A 26,965-nucleotide genomic window follows, 5' to 3' on the forward strand; every position below is an offset into this window, starting at 1 on the left:
TACAAAAAGTCAAAGATCCTATATTTGACAGGAGTGCGCTGCTGTTTTTTAAAGTCTGATTGCCAAAACTCAAAGATCCTACATTTGACAGGAGTGCGCTGCTGTTTTTTTTTAAGTCTGATTGCAAAAAGTCAAAGATCCTACATTTGACAGGAGTGTGCTGCTGTTTTTTAAAGTCTGACTGCAAAAAGTCAAAGATCCTACATTTGACAGGAGTGCGCTGCTGTTTTTTAAAGTCTGACTGCAACAAGTCAAAGATCCTACATTTGACAGGAGTGTGCTGCTGTTTTTTTAAAGTCTGATTGCCAAAACTCAAAGATCCTACATTTGACAGGAGTGTGCTGCTGTTTTTTTAAAGTCTGATTGCCAAAACTCAAAGATCCTACATTTGACAGGAGTGTGCTGCTGTTTTTTAAAGTCAGATTGCAAAAACTCAAAGATCCTACATTTGACAGGAGTGTGCTGCTGTTTTTTAAAGTCAGATTGCAAAAAGTCAAAGATCCTATATTTGACAGGGTTGCGCTGCTGTTTTCTTTAAAGTCTGACTGCAAAAAGTCAAATATCTCATATTTGACAGAAGTGCGCTGCTGTTTTTTAAAGTCTGACTAAAGTCAAAGATCCTATATTGCTGTTTTTTAAAGTCTGACTGCAAAAAGTCTAATATCCTACATTTGACAGGAGTGTGCTGCTGTTTTTTAAAGTCTGACTGCAACAAGTCAAAGATCCTATATTTGACAGGAGTGTGCTGCTGTTTTTTAAAGTCTGATTGCCAAAACTCAAAGATCCTACATTTGACAGGAGTGCGCTGTTGTTTTTTTAAAGTCTGATTGCAAAAAGTCAAAGATCCTACATTTGACAGGAGTGTGCTGTTTTTTAAAGTCTGACTGCAACAAGTCAAAGATCCTACATTTCACAGGAGTGCGCTGCTGTTTTTTTTAAAGTCTGACTGCAACAAGTCAAAGATCCTATATTTGACAGGAGTGCGCTGCTGTTTTTTAAAGTCTGATTGCCAAAAGTCAAAGTTCCTACATTTGACAGGAGTGCGCTGCAGTTATTTCAAAGTCTGATTGCAAAAAGCCAAAGATCTTAAATTGATGTTTTTTAAAGTCTGACTGCAACAAGTCAAAGATCCTATATTTGACAGGAGTGCGCTGCTGTTTTTTAAAGTCTGATTGCCAAAAGTCAAAGTTCCTACATTTGACAGGAGTGTGCTGCGGTTATTTCAAAGTCTGATTGCAAAAAGCCAAAGATCCTAAATTGATGTTTTTTGAAGTCTTACTGCAACAAGTCAAAGATCCTATATTTGACAGGAGTGCGCTGCTGTTTTTTAAAGTCTGATTGCCAAAAGTCAAAGTTCCTACATTTGACAGGAGTGTGCTGCGGTTATTTCAAAGTCTGATTGCAAAAAGCCAAAGATCCTAAATTGATGTTTTTTAAAGTCTGACTGCAAAAAGTCAAAGATCCTATATTTGACAGAAGTGCGCTGCTGTTTTGAAGCATTTACTTCAAAACCGCTACTCAAAGATCCTCTTCTTTAAGACAAAAGTATCATGCTGGTTCTACGGATCCCCTGCAAGAAATCAAAGATCCTCTATGGCAGAATACGACAGGTGTGCTTTGCTGTTGTTAAGGATCTCTATTTTCAGCTGCAGCTTTCATTTGTTCAATTATTAGAGTGGAGGCGGTTATTAGAAGAACTGGGCCAGCTAGCAGGATGGACATAAGGTTAGTGGACTTATTTGGGGTTCTTTGTTGACATTTATTGGGTCAAAACAAAGAGGTCTTTGCATTCACACAGAAAAAAACACAAAAAAAAACACCCAGCGAGAAACAAAATTGCGGTCATTTGGCTGCCGAAAGGAAAGGGGGAGGGTGGGGGGGTGGGGGGGGGGGTGATGTGCTTCTTCTTCTTCTTCTTTTTGCCACAAGTGCGTCGACGTAAGGCACAGGCACAGTTTCCCTCTCTCAAGAGCGTCTCTCGCGGTTCTTTTTGTTTAGTTGGAGTTCTTCCTCACGTTCTTTGTAAAAAAAAAAAAAAAAAAAATTTTTTTAAATGGCGTCGCAGTGCAAGAAACAAGGAGTGTGACCACAGAGCGGGATGAACGTGACCCATTAAAAAATAGCATTTGCAAGAAGAGATGCTGGTTTCACAGTGAAGTCAATCACTTTTTGTTGTCAATCGTCAGCCGCCATCTGAAACTTGAAGCCACATCCTGGAAAAAAAACAACTATCGACATGTGGCTAATAAACGGTAATTAATTTGAAGTCGAAATTATTCCTTGAGCTATTTTCATGGGGTAATATTAGCTCCCATGTTCACAAGTTGGACTGCCCCCTGCTGGACAACCTGGGTCAATGATTCTCAAACTGTGCTTCGAGTAGCACTGCTGGTACGTAGGCGCCATCTAGTGGTACTTATCTATTTCAGGTGTAGCATTTTTTTAATTTTTTTTTATCAAAGAAGCAACCTGCTATTTTTAAATTCCCGTTAAAAAGGCTGGGCAAAGATCATTTATATGACAGGAAAGTTAAAGTTAAAGTTAAAGTACCAATGATTGTCACACACACACAAGGTGTGGTGAAATTTGTCCTCTGCATTTGCCCCATACCCTTATTCACCCCCTGGGAGGTGAGGGGAGCAGTGGGCAGCAGCGGTGCCGCGCCCGGGAATCATTTTTGGTGATTCTGCTGTTTTGAAGGACCTACTGCACAAAAGCTAGACAAAGATCTTCTACATGACAGATGCCCCGTGCTGTTTTTGAGGATATCCTTTTTTGATACATCAATATAAAAAAATAACCGCTCATAGATCCTTTATACGACAGTGGGGTACTGCTGCGAAAACCTTAATCAAAGATCATGTATAAGACAGAAGTTTTGTGTTGTTTCAAGGATATCTAATATATCACAGCGTTTTTTAAAGATCTATTCCAAAAACACTTGTCAAAGATCCTCTATAAGACAAGAGTGTTCTCCTGTTCAAAGATCCTCTATATGTCAGGAACCCTTTCACGAGCATTTTTGCAGAATGCTCTTAAAAACAGCAAATATCCTCTACACCAGTGGTCCCCAACCACCGATTGGTACCGGGCCGCGCAAGAAATTTAATTAAAAAAAAAAAAAAAAAAAAAAAAAAATTTTTTTTTTTTTTTTTTCAATTAAATCAACATAAAAAACACAATATATACATTATATATCAATATAGATCAATACAGTCTGCAGGGATACAGTCCGTAAGCACACATGATTGTATTTCTTTATGAAAAAAAAAACAAAAAACAAAAAAAAAACACCCCCGCCCCCACCCCCCGGTCCGTGGGACAAATTTTCAAGCGTTGATCGGTCCCCAGCTACAAAAAGGTTGGGGACCACTGCTCTACACCACATCACCAAAATGATTCCCGAGCGCGGCCACCGCTACTGCTCACTGCTCCCCTCACCTCCCAGGGGGTGGAACAAGGGGATGGGTCAAATGCAGAGAGTAATTTCACCACTATCAGTGGTACTTTAACTTTACATGACAGGAGCGCAGCTCTGCCTTGAAAGATCTACTCCAAAAACACTGGTCAAAGATCCTTTATTGGACTCGAGTGTTCTGCTGTTCATTCATCCATCCATTTTCTACCGCTTGTCCCTTTCGGGGTGGCGGGGGGTGCTGGAGCCTATCAAACATCCTCTATATGTCAAGAACACTTTGCTGTTTTGAAGAACATTCTGCAGAGTTGCTTGTCAAAGATCATCTACATGACACGAGTGTTCTGCTGTTTTAAGGATCAACTGTAAAAAGTTGAAGATCATACATTTGACTGCACAGCTCTGCTGTTTTTTTAGTATTTAGTGGAAAAAACACTAGTAAAATATCCTCTATACGACAACAATGTTCTGCGGTATATCAGGAACACTTTGACAAATATTTTTTGAAAATGTTCTTAAAAACAGCAAAAAAAAAAACCCTCTACAAGACAGGAGTGTTTTTAAGGATCTATTCCGAAAACACAAGTCAAACATCCTCTACGAGACATGAGTGTTCTGCTGTTCAAAGATTCTCTATATGTCAGCACGACTTTGAAAAAAGCTTTTTTGAAGAATGTTCTTAAAAACAGCAGCACTGTGCTGTTTTTATGGCTTAATCCCAAAAACACAAGTCGAAGATCCTCTATAAAACAGGAGTGGAACAATCCATTGCTAGTCAAAAATAGTGAAGTTCTGCTGTTTTTAAGGATCAATTCCAAAAACACTAGTCAAACATCCTGTACAAGACACAAATGTTCTGCTGTACAAAGATCCTCCAAAGCTTTTATGCAGAATGTTCTAAAACAGCAAAGATCCTCTACAAGATAGGAGTTTTTCTTTTCATCTATATGGCAAGAGAGTTCTGCTGTTGTTAACTATCAACTTTAAAAAGTCAAAGATTCTATATTTGTCAGGACAACGCTGTTTTAGGGATGCATTTAAATAAAATAAAAAAGTAAAATATGCTTTATAAGACCGTAATTTTCTGTTTTTTTAGGTTCTGCTACTAGTCAAAGATCCTCTTTATACCAGAAACACTTTGACAAGCATTTGTGAAGATTATTCTTAAAAATAGCAAATAACCTCTACATGACGGGATCTTTTCAAAGACAGTAGTCAAAGATCCTCTATAAGACAGGAGTTTTCTGCTGTTTAAGGTTATAATGCTAGCCATATATCTTATATAAATGACAGGAAGAACCTGCTGTTTTTAAAGATCTACTGCTCGTCAAAGATCCTCTATATGCCAGGAACCCTTTGACAAGCATTTTTGCTAATTGTTCTTAAAACAGCAAAGACTCTTCATATGACAGGAAGGCCCTGCTGTTTTAAGGACCGACTGCCCGTCAAAGATCCTCTATTAGACAGGTGTGTTCTGCTGTTTTTAGGGATCTACTGTAGGAACAAAGTAAAAGATCCTGTATATAACAGGAAGATCCTGCTGTTTTTAACGATCTACCTCTAAATGCCAGAGAACACTTTGACGAGCATTTTTGCAAATTGTTCTTAAAAACAGCAAAGATCCTGTACATGACCGGAAGGCACTGTTGTTTTTAAGGACCGAATGCTCGTCAAAGATCCTTTGTAAGACAGGAGTGTTCTGCTGTTTTAAGCATATATTGCTGGTCAAACAATATACCTGTATATATGACAAGGGAGTTCTGCTGTTTTTAGGGATCTACTGCAGGAACATAGTGAACAATCCTGTATATAACAGGAAGGCCCTGTTTTTTATTTAAAGATCTACTGCTTGTCAAAGATCCTCTATACATCAGGAACACTTTGACAAGCATTTTTGCAAATTGTTCTTAAAAACAGCAAAGATCCTTTATATGACAGGAAGGCCCTGCTGTTTTTTAGGACCGACTGCTCGTCAAAGATCCTTTATAAGACAGAAGTGCTCTGCTGTTTTAAGCATATATTGCTGGTCAAATATTATCTATATGACAGGGGAGTTCTGCTGTTTTTAGGGATCTACTGTAGGAACATAGTAAAAGATCCTGGATATAACAGGAAGGCCCTGCTGTTTTTTTAGGACCGACTGCTCGTCAAAGATCCTTTATAAGACAGAAGTGCTCTGCTGTTTTAAGCATATATTGCTGGTCAAATATTATCTATATGACAAGGGAGTTCTGCTGTTTTTAGGAATCTACTGCAGGAACAAAGTAAAATATCCTGTATATAACAGGAAGATCCTGCTGTTTTTAAGGATCTACTGCTCGTCAAAGATCCTCTAAATGCCAGGAACACTTTGACGAGCATTTTTGCAAATTGTTCTTAAAAACAGCAAAGATCCTTTAAATGGCAAGAAGGCCCTGCTGTTTTTAAGGATCTACTGCTTGTCAAAGATCCTCTAAATGCCAGTAACACTTTGACGAGCACTTTTGCAAATTGTTCTTAAAAACGGCAAAGATCCTTTATATGACAGGAAGGCCCTGCTGTTTTTTAGGACCGACTGCTCGTCAAAGATCCTTTATAAGACAGAAGTGCTCTGCTGTTTTAAGCATATATTGCTAGTCAAATATTATCTATATGACAAGGGAGTTCTGCTGTTTTTAGGAATCTACTGCAGGAACAAAGTAAAATATCCTGTATATAACAGGAAGATCCTGCTGTTTTTAAGGATCTACTGCTCGTCAAAGATCCTCTAAATGCCAGGAACACTTTGACGAGCATTTTTGCAAATTGTTCTTAAAAACAGCAAAGATCCTTTAAATGGCAAGAAGGCCCTGCTGTTTTTAAGGATCTACTGCTTGTCAAAGATCCTCTAAATGCCAGTAACACTTTGACGAGCACTTTTGCAAATTGTTCTTAAAAACGGCAAAGATCCTTTATATGACAGGAAGGCCCTGCTGTTTTTTAGGACCGACTGCTCGTCAAAGATCCTTTATAAGACAGAAGTGCTCTGCTGTTTTAAGCATATATTGCTAGTCAAATATTATCTATATGACAAGGGAGTTCTGCTGTTTTTAGGAATCTACTGCAGGAACAAAGTAAAATATCCTGTATATAACAGGAAGATCCTGCTGTTTTTAAGGATCTACTGCTCGTCAAAGATCCTCTAAATGCCAGGAACACTTTGACGAGCATTTTTGCAAATCGTTCTTAAAAACAGCAACAATCCTTTATATGACAGGAAGGCCCTGCTGTTTTTAAGGACCTACTGCTCGTCAAAGATCCTTTAAATGCCAGGAACACTTTGACGAGCATTTTTGCAAATTGTTCTTAAAAACAGCAACAATCCTTTAAATGACAGGAAGGCCCTGCTGTTTTTAAGGATCTACTGCTTGTCAAAGATCCTCTAAATGCCAGTAACACTTTGACGAGCACTTTTGCAAATTGTTCTTAAAAACAGCAAATATCCTTTATATGACAGGAAGGCCCTGCTGTTTTTTAGGACAGACTGCTCGTCAAAGATCCTTTATAAGACAGAAGTGCTCTGCTGTTTTAAGCATATATTGCTGGTCAAATATTATCTATATGACAAGGGAGTTCTGCTGTTTTTAGGAATCTACTGCAGGAACAAAGTAACATATCCTGTATATAACAGGAAGATCCTGCTGTTTTTAATGATCTACTGCTCGTCAAAGATCCTCTAAATGCCAGGAACACTTTGACGAGCATTTTTGCAAATCGTTCTTAAAAACAGCAACAATCCTTTATATGACAGGAAGGCCCTGCTGTTTTTAAGGACCTACTGCTCGTCAAAGATCCTTTAAATGCCAGGAACACTTTGACGAGCATTTTTGCAAATTGTTCTTAAAAACAGCAAAGATCCTTTAAATGGCAAGAAGGCCCTGCTGTTTTTAAGGATCTACTGCTTGTCAAAGATCCTCTAAATGCCAGTAACACTTTGACGAGCACTTTTGCAAATTGTTCTTAAAAACAGCAAATATCCTTTATATGACAGGAAGGCCCTGCTGTTTTTTAGGACAGACTGCTCGTCAAAGATCCTTTATAAGACAGAAGTGCTCTGCTGTTTTAAGCATATATTGCTAGTCAAATATTATCTATATGACAGGGGAGTTCTGCTGTTTTTAGGGATCTACTGCAGGAACAAAGTAAAATATCCTGTATATAACAGGAAGATCCTGCTGTTTTTAAGGATCTACTGCTCGGCAAAGATCCTTTAAATGCCAGGAACACTTTGACGAGCATTTTTGCAAATTTTTCTTGAAAACAGCAAAAATCTTGTTTATGACAGGAAGGCCCTGCTGTTTTTAAGGCCTTACTTATCTTCTAAATGCCAGGAACATTTTGACAAACATTTTTGTAAATTGTTCTCAAAAACAGCAAATATAATAATATATAATATAATAATATAAAGGGACGTTTAAAAAAGTAAAAATATTTTGGTGGTACCCGCTGTAAAAAGTTTGAGAACCATTGATCTTTGCAGGAGTTCTGTGTGCAGCTGTTACTGTGGTGGTCAATCCTTAGGATGAGTGGTCAAAACAGGAGTGGGCGTGGCTTGTTGCCGCGGGTGATCACACTAGTGGTTTTCTGGTACTGGATCAGTGTTTCTTGCCGTGGTGATTCACGATGAAGAAGTATGGCAGTTTGGATCGCGCCATCGAGATCAACACAAAGCAGCCTCGGTGATTTTTCCCGATGCGTGCGGAGACAAGAGGCTCCTTTCCGATCATTTAAAAAAAAAAAGGTAATCTCGTGTAAGTTAAAACGACTGTTCTTCACGTAGAAAGCGACGTAATACGACGTAATAAATACACTGTCCAGAGGCGTTTCCACTCATGTATCTTTTTTTTTCTTCTTTTTTTTTTTTTTACAAAAATACGAGTCCGAGTGACAGCTCATGCTTCCGTGTTTGCAGTGAAGCAGTCTGGATTCGGGGATACCTGCGAGTGTTCCTGATTGGCTGAGGGCTCAGTCCTAGAGGCAGACGCTGTCGCTGATGTGGCAGGTGGAGCCCGTCCCGGCCTGCGAGAGGTAAAGTCTCCCGTTGGGGCAAACGCAGACCTCGTAGACCATCTGCCTGGTGCCGGAGGACGAGGAGCTGCCAGACGAGGCCTTGCCCTCAGGCAGGCGCATCAGGCGAATCCTGCGAGCGTCCAGAGAGATCTAGGAGAGGAGAAGTGATCTTCATTCATTATATGACTTAAAGGCCTACTGAAAGCCACTACTACCGACCACACAGTCTGATAGTTTATATATCATATCAATGATGAAATCTTAACATTGCAACACATGCCAATACGGCCGGGTTAACTTATAAAGTGACATTTAAAATTTCCCGGAAAATATCCGGCTGAAACGTCGCGGTATGATGACGTATGCGCGTGACGTAGTCAGTTAAACGGAAGTTATGGGACCCCGTAGAATCCTATACAAAAAGCTCTGTTTTCATTTCATAATTCCACAGTATTCTGGACATCTTTTGCAATTTGTTTAATGAACAATGAAGGCTGCAAAGAAGACAGTTGTAGGTGGGATCGGTGTATTAGCAGCGGACTACAGCAACACAACCAGGAGGACTTTGTTGGAGAGCAGACGCGCTAGCCGGCGACCTCACCTTGACTTCCTACGTCTCCGGGCAGCCAAATGCATCGGGTGAAGTCCTTCGTCCTTCCGCCGATCGCTGGAACGCAGGTGAGCACGGGTGTTGATGAGCAGATGAAGGCTGGCTGGCGTAGGTGGAGAGCTAATGTTTTTAGCATAGCTATGTGCGGTCCGGTTGCTAAGTAGGCTTCAATGGCGTCGTTAGCACAGCATTGTTAACCTTCGCCAGCCTGGAAAGCATTAACCGTGTAGTTACATGTCCACGGTTTAATAGTATTGTTGATTTTCTATCTATCCTTCCAGTCAGGGGTTTATTTTTTTTGTTTCTATATGCAGTTAAAGCACGATGCTATCACGTTAGCTCGTAGCTAAAGCGTTTCGCCGATGTATTGTCGTGGAGATAAAAGTCACTGTGAATGTCCATTTCGCGTTCTCGACTCTCATTCTCAAGAGGATATAGTATCCGAGGTGGTTTAAAATACAAATCCGTGATCCACAATAGAAAAAGGAGAGAGTGTGGAATCCAATGAGCCAGCTTGTACCTAAGTTACGGTCAGAGCGAAAAAAAATATGTATTTCACTGCATTCTAGTCCGTCACTCTAACGTTCCTCATCCACAAATCTTTCATCCTCGCTCAAATTAATGGGGTAATGGTCCGAATAGCTCTAGCTGCGTTGAAAACAATAGGAAAATATGAGGAAGTGAACAACTGACAACGTCACGATACTTCCGGTAGGGGCAAGGTTTTTTTTTATCAGAGACCAAAAGTTGCGAACTTTATCGACGTTGTTCTATACTAAATCCTTTCAGCAAAAATATGGCAATATCGCAAAATGATCAAGTATGACACATAGAAAGGATCTGCTATTCCCGTTTAAATTAAAAAAAATCATTTCAGTAGGCCTTTAACTTCCTCTGTCTCCGTGCCGCCGACCGCATCTGTGATCGGGTGAAGTCCTTCGTCGCACCGTCGATCGCTGGAACGCTGGTGAGCACGGGTGTTGATGAGCAGATGAGGGCTGGCTGGCGTAGGTGGATAGCTAATGTTTTTAGCACAGCTCTGTGAGGTCCGGTTGCTAAGTTAGCTTCAATGGCGTCGTTAGCAACAGCATTGTTAACCTTCGCCAGCCTGGAAAGCATTAACCGTGTATTTACAGGTCCATGGTTTAATAGTATTGTTGATTTTCTATCTATCCTTCCAGTCAGGGGTTTATTTCTTTTGTTTCTATATGCAGTTAAGCACGATGCTATCACGTTAGCTCCGTAGCTAAAGTGTTTCGCCGATGTATTGTCGTGGAGATAAAAGTCACTGTGAATGTCCATTTCGCGTTCTCGACTCTCATTTTCAAGAGGATATAGTATCCGAGGTGGTTTAAATACAAATCCGTGATACACAATAGAAAAAGGAGAGAGTGTGGAATCCAATGAGCCAGCTTGTACCTAAGTTACGGTCAGAGCGAAAAAGGATACGTCCTGCACTGCATTCTAGTCCTTCACTCTAACGTTCCTCATCCACGAATCTTTCATCCTCGCTCAAATTAATGGGGTAATCGTCGCTTTCTCGGTCCGAATCGCTCTAGCTGCATTGAAAACCATGGGGAAATGTGAGGAGCCTTTCAACCTGTGACGTCACGCTACTTCCGGTACAGGCAAGGCTTTTTTTTATCAGTGACCAAAAGTTGCAACTTTATCGTTGATGTTCTCTACTAAATCCTTTCCGCAAAAATGTGGCAATATCGCGAAATGATCAAGTATGACACATAGAATGGATCTGCTATCCCCGTTTAAATAAAAAAAAAATCATTTCAGTAGGCCTTTAAGTACTTCATGTTGTGCTTGTGCACGAGCAACATCCTGTACTTTCATTTTGTAGCCTAATTTTATCATTTATATGTATTTATACTATGCAAAGTGGCAGTTATCATTAATCACAGGTGGCAGAAGTGATCGTCATTAATTATAAGACACGCAATTCTTCTACGAGTGGCGATTATCATTAATAACTGGTGGTAGGAGTGTTCACATTGATTATATGACACCAAATTGAGCGTGGGCTTTGACTTTGTGGCTTACTTTTATCATTTCTATGTATTCAAAATATGCAAGGTGGCTTCATCAATAACTGGAGGGATGATCAATTGGCATTGAATACAGTATATGTTACGTAAATTGTACATCATTAATGACAGGTGGGAGAAGTGATCAACATTATAAGACACGTAGAGTATGTTGTGAGTGACAATGTCCCTGTGTGCGGGCAACGTACACTATTTCAGTCAATTTCTGTTAGGCAAGGTGGTGGTCGTCATTAACAACTAGTGGGAGTAGCATTCACATTTATTATATGATACCAAATTAAGCGTTTACTTGTGAATATTATATCCTCGGCTTTGACTTTGTGGCTTATTTTTTATAATTTCCATGTATTTAAAATATGCAAGGTAGCTATTATCAATAACTGGCGGTATGATCCATCTGCATTAAAGGTTAAAATATGTTATGTAAATTCTATGTAAGCATACAATTTACTCTGCGGTATGTCACCATCTGCGTGAGTGACATACCATGGGCTATTTGACTTTGTGAATTAATTCTAGTCATTCTGATTTTTTTTGCTTTCTATAAGTGGTGATTATCATTAATAACTGGTGGTAGGAGTGTTCACATTTTTTATATGACACCAAATTGAGCGTGCACATATATCCTCAGCGTGGACTTTGTGGCTTGCTTTTATAATTTTTATGTATTTAAAATATGCAAGTTGGCTGTTATCATTAATAACTGGCAGGATGATCGATTGACAACAAAAATGTTATGTAAATTGTAGGTAAGCATGTGCCTCTGTGTGAGTGACATGCCATGGGCTATTTGACTTTGTGGATTATTTCAAGTCTTTCTGATTTTTTTCTTCTACGAGTGACGATTATCATTAATAACTGGTGGTAGGAGTGTTCACATTGATTATATGACACCAAGTTGAGCGTGTACGTAAGATATATCCTGGGCTTTGACTTTGTGGCTTACTTTTACCATTTCTATGTATTAAAAATATGCAAGGGGGCTGTTATCATCAATAACTGGCGGGATGGTCGATATGCATTGAATACAGTATATGTTACATAAATTGTACACAAGCATTTGCCTGTGCGTGAGTGACATACCGCGGGCTTTTTGACTTTGTAAATAATTTCGAGTCTTTCTGATTTTTTTTTTTTCTATAAGTGGCGATTATCATTAATAACCGGCAGGGGGTCTGTTCATATTAATCATATGAGATGTACATTACGCTGGACATGTGGTGATGAGCACATAATGTCGGGTCTGACTTTCTGGAATTTATCACTGGTGTTTTCATTTTTCTATTACACATAGTGGCCATTAATAACTGGTGGGAGGAACCATAGGCATGAGAGAAATGACATTTTAATAACTGGCGGGAGGAGTGCTCGACATCAATTGTGTATGTTCTACCTGTGCATGGGTGACATACAGTGAGTGGGCGTGCTAGGGGTCTTTTTGTTTGTGGTTAATATGTGAGGGGGTGGTTATCGCTGATAACTGGCAAGAGGAGTGACTGCATTGATTTCACGAATTGTATGTGAGCAACATACCGTACTGGAGGCTTTTACTTTGTGGCTTATGTTAAACATCCATCCATCCATTTTCTACGGCTTGTCCCTTTCAGCTATATCAGCTGCATTTTTGGTTATTTCTATCATGCAAGGTGGTGACTATAATTAACAACTGGCAGGTGGTGTAATTGCATTATCATCCCAGGTATCGGCCTAAATAAATGGGTTACAATGCCTAAGATGAATCAGAAAGTGGATAAAGGGAAATATAATCCAAGTCTTTTTTTCAAACTCCACCTCCTCCTCCTCCTCCTCCTCATCATCATCATCAAACTACCCTGTTGCTGAATCTCAAGTCTTCACTCTTAATTGCTCTCCAAACAAGTCAGCCAGCCTCTCCCACGCAGCGCTCGCTTCATTTTTATTTTCCTCCACAGGACGTCCACCTCTCATCACTTTGGACTCGCTCGCACATTTACACCCCACTCCGCAGGGGCGACCCGGCGCGCCGAGCGACTCCATTTTGAGAGTCACGTCCGCTACAATTTCTGGGAGTCATGAGCCATTTTGCCCATTTTACAGCTTGATTTTTCTCCCCCGTTTTGTATTGAGGAAGCCGACTCCAAGTGGGAGCGCCTCTCGATTTAGCCGCCGCCGCCGCCGCCATTACAATCAGCCCCCGTATCAACGCTGTTGGAATTGATTGTAGCTCCGTCGATGCAATTGAGGGAAAACGGGGCGCAGCACTCGACTGCAAATAGTACGAGTCAGCTTTTAGAAAGCAGAGTTTCTTTCGAGCAGCATTACTCTGAATGGACTTATGCTGTCTTTAAGTTGAAGTGGAAGAGTAGTACATTTTACGGCGACACCTAATGGTCACAATAACTCAATAAGGAAAGCTCATGACGCAGTAAGCTGAATAATGCGGACACGTTTGTTACTGGATGCTTTCTATTACGCTTCTGCATCAGAAACTTGTGTTATATGCAGCTGTAATTATTTGATACTTAGTGCTTTTTTACACTTATTTCTTATGTCCAGCTTGTGTGAAGTGAATTATATTTATATAGCGCTTTTCTCTAGTGACTCAAAGCGCTTTACATAGTGAAACCCAGTATCTAAGTTACATTTTTAAACCAGTGTAGGTGGCACTGAGAGCAGGTGGGTAAAGTGTCTTGCCCAAGGACACAACGGGAGTGACTAGGTTGGCAGAAGCGGGGATCAAACCCGGAACCCTCAAGTTGATGGCACGGCCACTCTACCAACCGAGCTATACCGCCCCACTGTGTGCTATTGTCTGCTTAGCTCAGGGGTGTCCAAAGTGCGGCCCGGGGGCCATTTGCGGCCCGCAGCTAATTGTTTAGCGGCCCGCCACATATTCTGGAAATGCTATCGCAAAAATCAAAAATTAACATTAAAAAAAGTGGAATGAGGTGAAATCTAACGAGGAACAGTTGCAATGTTGACACAAAGCTGCCGTGCAGGCTGTTTGTTTTTCTTTTGTCTTTCTTTATTTTGCTTTTTTTTGCCATTGCTCAAAAAAAAAAATGTTTAAAAAAAAATTAAATGTTATAATCAATTATTGATCTATTCAAGGCTCCAATTACTTCAAATATTTCACTTTAAAATGTTTTATGTGGAAAATATTGCATATATTGTGTGGTTGCCATATGAAAACAATGTTTTCTTTGACATAAGAGCATAAAAAAAACAAAATAATAGTTCAAACGTAAAATGAACAGATATATCTGAAGTTGATCTCGTAATTTAAGTGTTGAAAGTAAAAAAATATATGATAAAAATGTATCACTTTATGAGTGGGGTACCTTTTGGATCCCAAATATATATTTAATGGGATTTTATTGATCTTTTCACTGTGATTAATCAAAAATAATAATATGAAAATAAAATCAATGGTGTCCTGCATTATTGATCTTTTTAGGGTTCCAATTACTTCACATCAAACATTGCTTTCTGAATGTTTTGGGCGGTGGGGAAAATACTGCATATTTCAGTTTTACTATAAAAAACAAAGTTGTCTTTGACAGAAAAGGCATAAAACCTTTTTTTTTAACGTTATATCTGTGACGACCCGGGCGCATAGTGATGCGAAATGTCGTTCTCTCAGGGATGCAGATCGGGCTTCGGACACAGCTTGCAGGTAAAGAATGATTTATTTAAACATAAATCAGACAGGGACAAAAAAAAACCTGCTCATAGCACTTAAGGTACAAAACTAAAGGACTAGCGTGGGAGCTAGCAAGCAAAAAATAGCCTAGTGTGGAGACTAGCAGCTAAAGAGCAGGAAACAAAAGTCGTCAACTGTTGTGTGAAAACAAACTACGAAGCAAGACCGATTGAATGGAAAGGCAGGCTTATATAATAATCACAGTGATGATAAACAGGTGCGTGTCTGGAACCCCAGCGGCAGGTGAAAGTAATAAGTTGCTATGGTAACCAAACTCAGAGGTGCATAAACAGGAACTAGAAAGAGACCAAGACTAACAGAAAAACACAAGTGACTTGAAAGCGTAAACAGAAATATGATCCTGGCAGCGGATCATAACAATATCAACCTGAAGTTGATATACAGATTTACTGTAAGCGTTAAATAAATAAATAAAAATAATAATGTGACTTATTTTTAACATTTTAATGACTGAGACCCTTTATATTTATATATTTTGTTATGATTTGAAAATGAAAAATATCAAAATGGCCCCCTCATGCTTTAATTTTTCCGTGTGTGGCCCTCAATGGAAAAAGTTTGGACACCCCTGGCTTAGCTGTTGCGTAGCTACCAGCTCCTAGTAGACTTTTTTTTTAATTTTTAATAAATGACTTGACTAAAAGACAAGAAAAGTGCTTATTGGAGGACGATTAGCTATAAAGTGGCTGTCCAGCTGTGCACAAGTAAACAAAACACTTATATCAGATATTTTACTTGCAAGCCGGCACTTGTTATTTTTGCTAATATTGTTTCGGGACACACACCCCGAGTATAAACGGGACCAATAAAAAAAAAAAGGGGGGGAACAAAGTCAACCCAGCTATTTTTCCTGCTTGTAAAAGCCGACACTTTTTTTTTTTTTTTGGAAAACAACATTTGATATGAAACAAGGGAAGGACAAAGCCTCTTTCACAGTGTGACTACAATCAGCTGTTCTGTATGCACGGCACCGACGACAATGTAGAGACCGCCTGGCAAAACCGTCTGGGGGATCAGAGGCGCCTCTCACACAGAAATTAAAAAACATCATTTGAACTGCTTATTTCCCCCATGTCGCAATTCTATGACTGAATGTGGGGTGGAACAGTGTTTTTCAACCACTGTGTTGTGAAATACAGTCTGGTGTGCCGTGGGAGATTATGTAATTTCACTTAATTGGGTTAAAAATATATAGTAATTATAATCCGAAATAATGTGCCAGTGTTGAGTGTCTGTACTGTCAAGAGCTCGGCAGAGTAACCGTGTAATACTCTTCCGTATCAGTAGGTGGCAGCAGGCTAATTGCTTTGTAGATGTCGGGAACACGTCGTGTCGTGATCACAATATGCAGACGACAGAGGGAGGCAGCGTGCGGGTAATAAGGTATCTTATGCTTAAACCAAAAATAAACAAAAGGCGAGTGCCGCCAAGAAAAGGCATTGAAGCTTAGGCATGGCTATGCAAAACGAAACTAAAACTGAACTGGCTGCAAAGTAAACAAAAACAGAATGCTGGACGACAGCAAAGACTTACAGCGTGCGGAGCAGACGGCGTCCACAAAGTACATCCGTACATGACATGACAATCAACAATGTACCCACAAAGAAGGAAAGCGTCCACACAACTTTAAATAGTCTTGATTGCTAACACAAAGCAGGTGCGGGGAATAGCGCTCAAAGGAAGACATGAAACTGCTACAAGAAAATACCAACAAAACAGGAAAAAACACCAAAATAGGAGCGCATGACAAGAACTAAAACACTACACACAGGAAAACACCAAAAAACTCCAAATAAGTCACGGCGTGATGTGACCGGTCATGACAGTACACCTACTTTGAGACAAGAGCTATATTGATACATGGTTTGTTATGGTTTAAAGTCATATCCAACAATTGCGAGAACAACTTTTTATTGTCAATATCGGCTACTGAGTTTTGTTTTTTAATGATTTCTCCTTGTGGTGTGCCTCCGGATTTTTTCAATGAAAAAAATGTGCCTTGGCTCAAAAAAGGTTGAAAAACACTGGGGTAGAAGATGACAAGGCGGTGTTTTTGCTTTTGTGGGTAGTATCGAAAGATCACATGACCTTTAAAATTGACTTATTTGGAGGGGCTTTTTTCTGTATGAACAACACCATCGAAAAAGGGAAGGACAAAGTCCGTTTCTCACTGCTGCTAAAACACAGCATTTTTCAAACCCTTTTTTCCTTAACTTAATGGGGGATTAGAGGGTAACTGCACTATATTTATTGAATTTTCCCTATCATTCACAATCCTGTAAGACAAGAACACACCTTTTTGTTAACGCATTCTAACTAGTAAAAAAAAAGTTAGCAAAAGTCAGCTAACAATGGAGGTAATGTGAATTGCTCTATTAAGGCGCTCTAAAAAAAACTCCATCATTGTTTCATATACACATTGCAAGTATATATGTAATGTAGTAACAGCACATGTAATATTGACTTATTTTGATATTTTTTAAATGTACTTATTTATTTTTTTGATCGTATTTTGATCGTTTTAAGCATATGTCAGTGCATGAATTTCACAAGCGCATCACAACGTTCGCTTTTCCTTCAACAACAACATCACTACTAAACACTGCAGACTTCATGAGAGACAACTTTGGGACAAATATCAGTCCAGAACCTTATATTTTTAAAATTGAATATACGGAGGATGAGCTACACGTTTTTGAAGCTGGGTGATACGCATCATGTCGCATTCTTGCTAAGTGCTAAACAAGAAATACCAACTATGAACATAATAAAACAATCACTTACTGTCCAATGTCTGCTCTCACTGGGATGCCGACTGATGGGATGTTTATACCATTAGATGAATAATTAATCTTAATCCTCACCCAGGTAAAAAAAAAAAAAAAAGGTGGGAGCAAACGAGCGTCTTTTTGTGTCTTTCTCGAGATTTCCAGGTCTAAGTTGAACGTCAAAGTTGACCAACTTCTTGGTGTATAGCAACAACCTTCTGCCACACAAGTGAGAGGCATTATTTCTCATCTCAAATTAACTTTTACCAAATCAGAAGCGATGCATCAGCTCAGTATGTCAACATCTGCATGACTATGAGCCGCTACTTTTTTTCCTACGCTTGGAACCCCACAGCTTATAAAACGGTGTGGCTAATTAATGGATTTTTCTTCGCTGACAGTCATATTGCAAATGCAGACTAATATATGTTTGAATAACACACCTTTTAAGTGTATTTGCTTGGTTTTCTTTAAACTATTTATTTTTATATATTTGGAAGACAAATGGTGAAAAGAAAATCAAGCTGGGTATAACACATGGCACACTGACAAAGCTTAACCTATTGTTACTATAACAATCTACAAGGTTAATGTAGGTTGCTTCTCATTCTTCCCCTCCATTTTTCTGCATTCTTTCGTATCTGAAGTTATCATTACGTATATGTATTGTTGCATTTGAACAACTGTATTGTTGATAATAAAGGTAAAGTATTGGTATTGTTCATTATCAATAGCGCTATTTCTATTGGTATTTGTATTGCTCCATTTGTAGTGTAATAATGCTCATTTTCATTTCTATATTATTTCTTATTTTTGCTAACTGCTTATTTGCTATTTCTTTTACCATCATATTTGTACATGTCGTATTTGCTGATGTTGCTCTATTGTTGTTGTTGTTGTATTTGTTGTTGTTTTTGTCTCTCTGTCTAATCCCCCTCTTGTCCCCACAATTTCCCCCTCTGTCTTCCTTTTTTTCTCTTTCTATCCCCTCCTGCTCCGGCCTGGCTGCACCAAATGATAATATAAATACATTTAATAAAGTCAAATACAAATAAGGCAACAAGAGAAGTATCCTACACTTCTCTTTTGTAAAGTAAATCTGAACAGCCGATATGGGCATCTACATCAACTATATGATTTGCCTGAGAAGCTGGAAAGGACAAAAAAAAAAAAAAGAAAGAAAGAAAGAAAATCAAGCAAATACACTGAAAAGGCGTGTTATTGTTTGTGCTATGTCACCATATTTTGGACGACTTCGCTCGCTGCAGGTGCTGCAGTGCTCTTCTGTTAAGAGCTTTGAACCGGAAGTGCAAGTGCCTTTCCGTTTTTTTTAGCTGTCCATAGCGTTTGTACTCGAAAGGATTGTTCATTCATCACTCCAAGCAACAATTGTAAGTTTTACAATACAACTAAAACAATCATACTTACGAAACCGTACCATGTGTGACATCTGTAGGAATGTTTTCATGCGTATTTGTATGTGCTATCGTAATATAACGAAGCTGCCGTTGTTAGCATTAGCTAACACAACAACATGTTTGCAAGTGTTTGTGTTAGTATTATTAACTTTCTTTTTGTATTGTTTCAGTTTCACCAATTCCTCAGTAAATACACCAAAACGTCACCGTGGAGTTATTGAGTCTGTTTATGTGATTGGAGAGCGAGCTTCCGCAGGTAGTGGGTCCTTGACGATGACTTCTGTTTTGTTTGATCAACCGTTTTACTGCCAAGATACAGGCACTGTTTGGAAACACCTAAGATATGTAAATAATCATTTACAAAACCTTACTGTATAAATACCTCATTTCACAACGTATGTACAGCATCTGTGGCTTATACTCAGGTGCCGTCAATATATGGAAAATATTTATTTCTTCTAAAATTTAGTGGGTACGGCTTATATACGGTAGTTCCCTCTTTGTGATCACGGCGCCGCTAAAAATAGTTCCTCGGCATTAGCGGTTATATTAACAATATCGCTGATATTTGGTGCAATATGCAACCTGTGTGTAAAAGGTAGTTCATAATACTGGGGACTATATTATTTCACTTTAACACTGTTTAAATAAGTACTGTGGAAAAGGAACAGGCGGGATAACGCTTGATCAGCTCTGACGGCTCGGTTGCGGGATCTCTGCGTGAAAGGTGCTGCTAAAATCATTATTTTAATACAAAGATGATCAAGAATATAAATCTATCCTATCCCGCCCCCCCCGACTCGTATTTCCCCTCCGCCCTCTGTCCTCCTTCTGTCTTTTTACGCTGCTTTATTTACATTTTCCCTGCTCGCTTATTCTCTCCTCCCCGCCGCCCATCGGCCGATTCGTTCCACTCATCACATCACTCTTCCTCCTCCTCCTCCTAGCGTTCATCAACACGCTCGGCTGCGCTGATAAAAGGATTTCCCTCCTTGGCTTGCACCAGTCGTGTCATGTCAGATCTGTTCAAATCAGCACAGCGGGATTAAAGCAAGGGAAGAAAGTGTTTAAAAAGTTTCCAGCAAATAATAATAATAATAATAATAGGAATAAAAATAATAAGCTCTGTGAATTGAGGCGAGATGTGGCTGATAAGGAGGATCAGGAGGAGGAGGTAACCTTGACATTCACTTTGTTTGGTGTTATTAAAAGGGAGGCAACTCACACTTCATTTAAAGAGACAGGCCAAAATATGATTATGTTAGCAATGTTAGCATAGCTACACTGAACCAAAATATGAACGCAGCACTTTTGTTTTTGCTCCCGTTTTTCATGAGTTTTAACTCAAAGATGTAAAACTTTTACTATATACACAAAATACCTATTCCTCTCAAATATTGTTCACAAATCTGTCAAAACCTGTGTTAGTGAGCATTTCTTCTTTACCAAGGTAATGCATCCCACCTCACAGGTGTGGCATATCAAGATGCAGATTAAACAGCATGATCATTGCACAGGTGTGCCTTTGGCTGACCACAATAAAAGGCCACTCTGAAATGTGGAGTTTTATCACACAGCACAATGCTACAGATGTGGCAAGTTTTGAGGGAGTGTGCAGTCGGCGTGCTGACTGCAAGAATGTCTGTTGCCTGTGACTTGAATGTTCATTTCTTAACAATAAGCCGTCTCCAAAGGTGTTTCAGGGAATTTGGCAGTACATCCAACCGGCCCCACAACCACAGACCACGTGTAACCACACCTGCGCAAGACCTCCACATCCAGCAGGTGCACCTCTATGATCGAGTGAGACCAGCCACCCGGACAGCTGCTGCAACAATTGGTTTGCATAACCAAATAATTTCTGCACAAACTGTGAGAAACCGTCTCAGGGAAGCTCATCTGCATTCAACCGACTTGAATGGGTAAATGCTCACATTCGATGGGGTCTGGCACGTTGGAGAGGTGTTCTGACCTCCCCATACCTCAAATAAAGCAAAACTGCACACTTGTGCAATAATCATGCTGTATAATCAGCAGCAGGCGCGCCACTACGTCTGAAGAACAGGGGGGGCTTAGCCCCCAGGAGGTTCCTCCTATGCGAGTGCACGAATACATTTTTTTTGCACTTGCAAGATTTTTTTGCTCACAACTTTTTGGCACTGTATTAGCATTACACAACAATGAATACATCTAAATGGCTTAAAGTGGAAGTGGAAGAAAGCTTCAGTCATATTTAGTGAGCATGAGATGGCCCAACCACATAAGGACAGTGTTGTTGCATGGAAAAGCTAGCAGGCAACTTGCAAACAGGGAAACGTTGAACAGACGATAGCAGTGTAAACACTCTTGCACAGGACTACTGAGTTGACCTGAAAACAGAGGAGTTTCTGGTGGAAAGAAACTTTCTTGCCTGGAAAACGGGCTGGATGTCCACCCAAAGATATGTTCTCCGTGCTCAACCTCTTTGATTCAGAATTTTTGCACGTGCAATATTTAACTTGTTGTTACTGTATTGGAATTACACAGCAAATACTGAAGAAATTGAAATGGTTGAAAAGTAATATTGTTAGTTTACTGTCATTACTGTAACGGCCAATTAAGGCGTTTAGACCACAGGTGTCAAATTCAAGGCCCATAGGACACACCTGGCCAGTAGGGATGGGTGATATGGACTATCACAATAACCTGCCATTGATGGTGAAAACACTAAAAGTGAAGATATAAAACACCCATAGAACCGGCTTGGTGATCACTTGAATAGTTTCGAGTAGTAAAAGTGAGGAAGTGAATGCTTCTTTTCAGAACAGGCCAAAATTTGACAACAAACGTTAGCAACACTAGTATATAGCTACCGTGCTAACGCTACTCATATTTTGAAATCATGCTAGGTTAGCCTGTCTGCTAAGAAAAAACAGAATAATCAATCTTGTAACTCCAACTTCTGTAGCGGACTGACACAACAGACCAGGGGGTGTCCAAACTAAGACCCGCAGCCCAATTGCGGCCCTCAATTTGGCCCGCGAGACAGCACGAGTTCAACAACCAATCTGGCCGGGCCGGGTGTTTACATATTAAATTGAAATATCTGTTGGTTTGATAGGAGCTTATTTATCGCCATCTTGTGGAGAAATATAACAGAGGAAAATCTAATTTAAAACATTTGTATGCTCGTACAACACTTAAAACCTTTAGTATATCAGTATGTGGAATTAAATTATGGAACGGATTAACCAAAGAAATCCAACAAAGCACCAATATGATTCAGTTTAAGAGACTGTTCAAACTACAAGTGTTCACAAAGTACACAGATCAAGAATTATGATGAACATCTTGAACCCTTTTTTAAAAATTGTTTTTATTGACACAAATATTATTTATGTATTTGCAGCTGAGATAGGCTCCAGCACCCCCCGCCACCCCGAAAGGGACAAGCTGTAGAAAATGGATAGATGGAATATTTGTGTGCTTACTATGGTATATTATTTATTTATTATTTATTAGTTCACTGTTCTGTTACAGAGAACAAGGAAATTGGATAACATTGCTATGATATGAAAAGGCGTAGGATTAAATAAGCTGTGCTTCTTCCTACTCCTTTTTTGAACGTGCTGTAATGAAACAACTGGAATTGTGTGATGCATTACATTGTATCGTATGTGTGTTCGAAATAAACTGAAACTGAACTGAACTGAAAAAAAAAACAAAATGTGAGTGACCATGGAGTGTACTTTCTAGAGATCATGTGTGCATAGCATTAATTTATATGACACAATCCAAACAACCTTCCCTAGTCATGGCGCAGATTAACAAAATTCTACCAGCACAAAAAGTCGACAAACATGTCACACTTAACACAATCTGCTCACTGAACTTTGTGGATATTATAAAAAACAGCCAACCACCATAAAAAAAAAAAAATTGAATCCATAATGGGAAAATGTAAACAAAACTCTCCCCACACTTATCTATGTTTGGGTGCATTTTAGCTGCTTGATATTTCTGATTGATTACAAAACTTTAAGGAAGCTGTCAAGAAGGTAAACAAGGTAGGAGTTGAACTTTCACATGGTCTTAATATTGAATTGAATTGAATTATATTTATATAGCGCTTTTCTCTAGTGACTCAAAGCGCTTTTACATAGTGAAACCCAATATCTAAGTTACATATAAACCAGTGTGTGTGGCACTGGGCGCAGGTGGGTAAAGCGTCTTGCCCAAGGACACAACAGCAGTGACTGGGATGGCGGAAGCGGGGATCGAACCTGTAACCCTCAAGTTGCTGGCACGGCCACTCTACCAACCGAACTATACCGCCCCAATATTCAATTCTAATAATAATTATTACCGTATATATCCACACACACATACACATACACACACATATATATATATATATATTTATATACACACAGAGACAGAGAGAGCGAGAGAGAGAGAGAGAGAGAGAGAGCGAGAGAGAGACGGTTTCAGCATAATGTACACAAGTGGTGTGCTCATGTCCATGAGATAGGAAGGTTTTTCATGAACTTTTTTTTTTTCAAGATTTTGTCATAAAAAATGTTTACCTCCCCAAAAAGGTCTTAAAAAGAGAAGTTTTCTTATCTTTAAGAGCGTCCTAATATGATCAATCTGGCTTGATTATTACTTAAGTAGTTTTGCAGGTATTTACAGTATGGTTCAAAAACCATCCATCCATCCATTTTCTACCGCTTGTCCCTTTTGGGGTCGCGGGGAGTGCTGGAGCATAAACCATAAATATTTAAAAGTCATGGTGTGCTGTTTTTATATGCGTTCAATGCTCCAGGCTAATTGTCTGACTAGCCTAAATGCTGTGATTATGGCGCTGATTGAAAGCAGGCCATAATTAGCCCTCATTGACCACATGGTCATTTATTAACACATATACACAGCAGCAACAGAACTAAAGTGGTGATAAAATTAAGGCGCAAACTGTTTAGTCAGTATTATTATCAGTGCTTATGAGTTCATTTTGCATAACAGTGCATGAGATTCACACCAGCAACCTTCTAAAATGCACACACGGGTAGATAGAGCTGCTGGATGCTGACAGGCCCATCATACTTCAAATACATACTTCCACCTTGAGTTAATACAAAAACACAGCAGGGAGGTTGCCTACAGCCAAATATGTAAATCATGCTTTTTGACCTGGTGTGCTGGTTCATAAAAAATGCAACCAGTTATGTAATCCTATGCAAAACAAGTAATGGACAGATTTTGATGAGATTTCCAAAAAATTTAGTTATTATTATTCATATACAGTATGAGCTTGTCAAAATACTTATTGTTGACATTCGCCCTGTCCCCATACAGTATAGACCAGGGGTCGGCAACCCAAAATGTTGAAAGAGCCATATTGGACCACAAATACAAAAAACTAATCTGTCTGGAGCCGCAAAAAATTAAAAGCCTTATATAATTGTTATAATGACGGCAACACATGATGTAAGTGGTTAATTAGCTATATTAGCCTACTATCAAAATCAGCAATCTAGCAAATCTTCGTTGACAGAAATGTTGAAATGTAATATATATCTACACATTTTTACAACATTGGAAAACATTAGTAAAACTTCTCAGAGGGTGAGATGACTATCTTAGAACCTTTGTGCATTCACGCACAGTATAAAACGGTTGGTGGACAAAATAAGACAAAGAAGGAGTGGCATAAAACAAGTCTTTCTGTGGCAGCGTCGGAGAAAGTTATACATGTAAACAAACTGTTGAGTCACAGTCCACCACAACGGTGAGTTCAAGGGCCGCTGAAATTAGTGGTTTTTGTTTTGGTTTGTTTCCTGTATGTAAAACAAATGCTAAAATAACCACAGTGTAACAACATTTTTACCCTAATTGCTATGTTTATGGTTAGTACGCATGCCCACTTGCCTTGGGCAGCACATTTTTACGGGTGGCACATTTTTCCAGAACACCAGCACTTATTCGTTATTGTCGATCACACAGCCGGTGGTGACCATAGGAGACTTTTGAAGCGTAAGTAATTTTTTAAATGTCCAATTTAGTGTTGATTTTGGGGGGTTATAGTGTCACTTAAAAAGGTTTGTGCTCACCTCTCCGTCTTTGGACTCCAGTCGCAGCTCGTTCCTGCAGATGGCTTGGATGTCTCCGGCTTCGGCCAGGATCTGGATGCCTTTGGGGGCCTCCATTAGCAGGGAGCGAGTGGGCGACTCCAGCCTGGAGAACAAACAAACAACAAGTCATGTCTTTGCAAACAGCAATATTGCTGGATATAAAATACTTTTAAAAAAACATTTTTTTTACAAGCACAACACTGTGATGCTGCATGTCTAACAAGCAATCAGTCTTTGTGACATTTGCAGACTGGCACTGACTTGTATATCCTTGAGCAATAACAACATTCTCTCCACTTCTTTGTTGGCGCAGCTTTCTTGCAGACTTCTTCTAATTTGTTCCCAGACCGATTAGCAGTGTGTGCAAGTTGCCAAATTAAAACATGAATCTTCTTTGCGTAACCCCGTCGCGCCCTCTGCCGCGCCCCCTTTCGGGTCTCGTTAATTGCCATCATTAATTCAATACACACTCAACTTGTTTGATTTTCAGTTAAACTACTTCTTCTGACAGTTTTCCTTGTTTGTCCGAGCGTCTCGCTCTGTTTGTGTTTGCAACAACATTATCTATTAGCATTCTCGCTAACCACACGGGAAAATAACAACAACAAAACGATTAGCGCCGAGCCATACTTGCCAACCTTGAGACCTCCAATATCGGGAGGTGGGGGGTAGGGGGTGGGGGGGTGGCGGCTTGGTTGGAGGTGGGAGGGCGGGGACCAATGTATGATCCTGTAACGACTTGGTATCCGATTGATCAAATTTCATCCAAAACTAATGTAAAGTATCCAAAAAACAGATGAATAAATGAGTGTTACATATTAACATAAATGTAGATAGAACATGTTAAAAGAGAAAGTAAGCAGATATTAACAGTAAATGAACAAGTAGATTAATAATTTTCTACTACTTGTCCTTAATAATTTTGACAAAATATTAGTCAGCAGACTAATTAGGAGCCTTTCTTTGCTTACTTACTACTTCAAGTCAAGTTGTCTTGTATGTTCACTATTTTATTTAAGGACAAACTTGCAATAAGAAACACATGTTTAATGTACTCTAAGATTAAAAATAAAGCCAGTAATGCAATTTTTTGTGGTCCCCTTTATTTAGAAAAGTATCGAAAAGTACCGAAAAGTATCTAAATAATTTTAGTACCGGTACCAAAATATTGGTATCGGGACAATGCTAGTACCTATTATTTCTTGTTGTGCTTAGGAGAGTGAAAGTGACTCATTGCAACATTTGTATTCAATGTTAAAAGTAAACGCTCACAGTACTATGTTTTATTTTTATGACTATCAACAGAAGTTTGCTATTTTTACACTTGAATGACGGTGAGAACGGGAGTTGCTGAAGTAATTACACTAGTTTTTCAGCAGCCATTTTCTTATTGATTGTAGCGTCTCACTCTGTGTATGTCTGCATCCCATCAACATAATCTATTAGCGTTCTCGCTAACCGCTGGAGGGAAAACAAAGCAAAAAAAAGAAACAGCAACAAAAAAATACGATCGGCGCCAGCGGACTAGAGAAGTGTTGTGTCTTGACATTTAGTGAGCATTGACAAGACTTTAATCTCAACAACAAGAGAGGAAATTGATCCCCTCTTAAGTGCCTTTGTGAATGCTGAGAAGTCTCCACACTGAACTTTCCTCATCATTTCCACTTTTGCACATGAAAGCATTTCAGGTTTTTTTTATTTGTATTTTTATTTTTTTTCTCCCTCCGCGATCAATAGGTTCTCTTCTTTCTTCCCGGCAACACTTCATATCTGCAACTTGGATCAAAGGTTAATAACTTTCTATGCTTTCTTTGCTTGTCTCGTCGCCTTCACGGGAAACACAAGCGTAAGAAACG

General features: G+C 39.3%; 1 protein-coding gene across 4 annotated transcripts in view; it reads right to left on the minus strand.

Annotated features, from left to right (window-relative positions):
• Window positions 1-407: 407 nt before the first annotated feature.
• The window catches only part of sgcd (sarcoglycan, delta (dystrophin-associated glycoprotein)), a 523,297-nt gene continuing 496,739 nt past the window's right edge, over window positions 408-26,965 (minus strand). For 3 of the 4 annotated variants that reach the window (XM_062048870.1, XM_062048868.1, XM_062048871.1), the window contains exons 7-8: window positions 25,089-25,212; window positions 7,764-8,593 (exon numbers count right to left, since the gene is read on the minus strand). In XM_062048870.1, coding sequence (XP_061904854.1) covers window positions 8,405-8,593; window positions 25,089-25,212 — 313 coding nt within the window. In that variant the 3' untranslated portion in view covers window positions 7,764-8,404. Of the gene's footprint in view, window positions 2,019-7,763; window positions 8,594-25,088; window positions 25,213-26,965 lie in introns of those variants that run through there. The other variant, XM_062048869.1, reaches the window with a different exon arrangement.

Source organism: Entelurus aequoreus, linkage group LG05 (genome assembly GCF_033978785.1).
Source record: "Entelurus aequoreus isolate RoL-2023_Sb linkage group LG05, RoL_Eaeq_v1.1, whole genome shotgun sequence".
NCBI lineage: Eukaryota > Metazoa > Chordata > Actinopteri > Syngnathiformes > Syngnathidae > Entelurus > Entelurus aequoreus.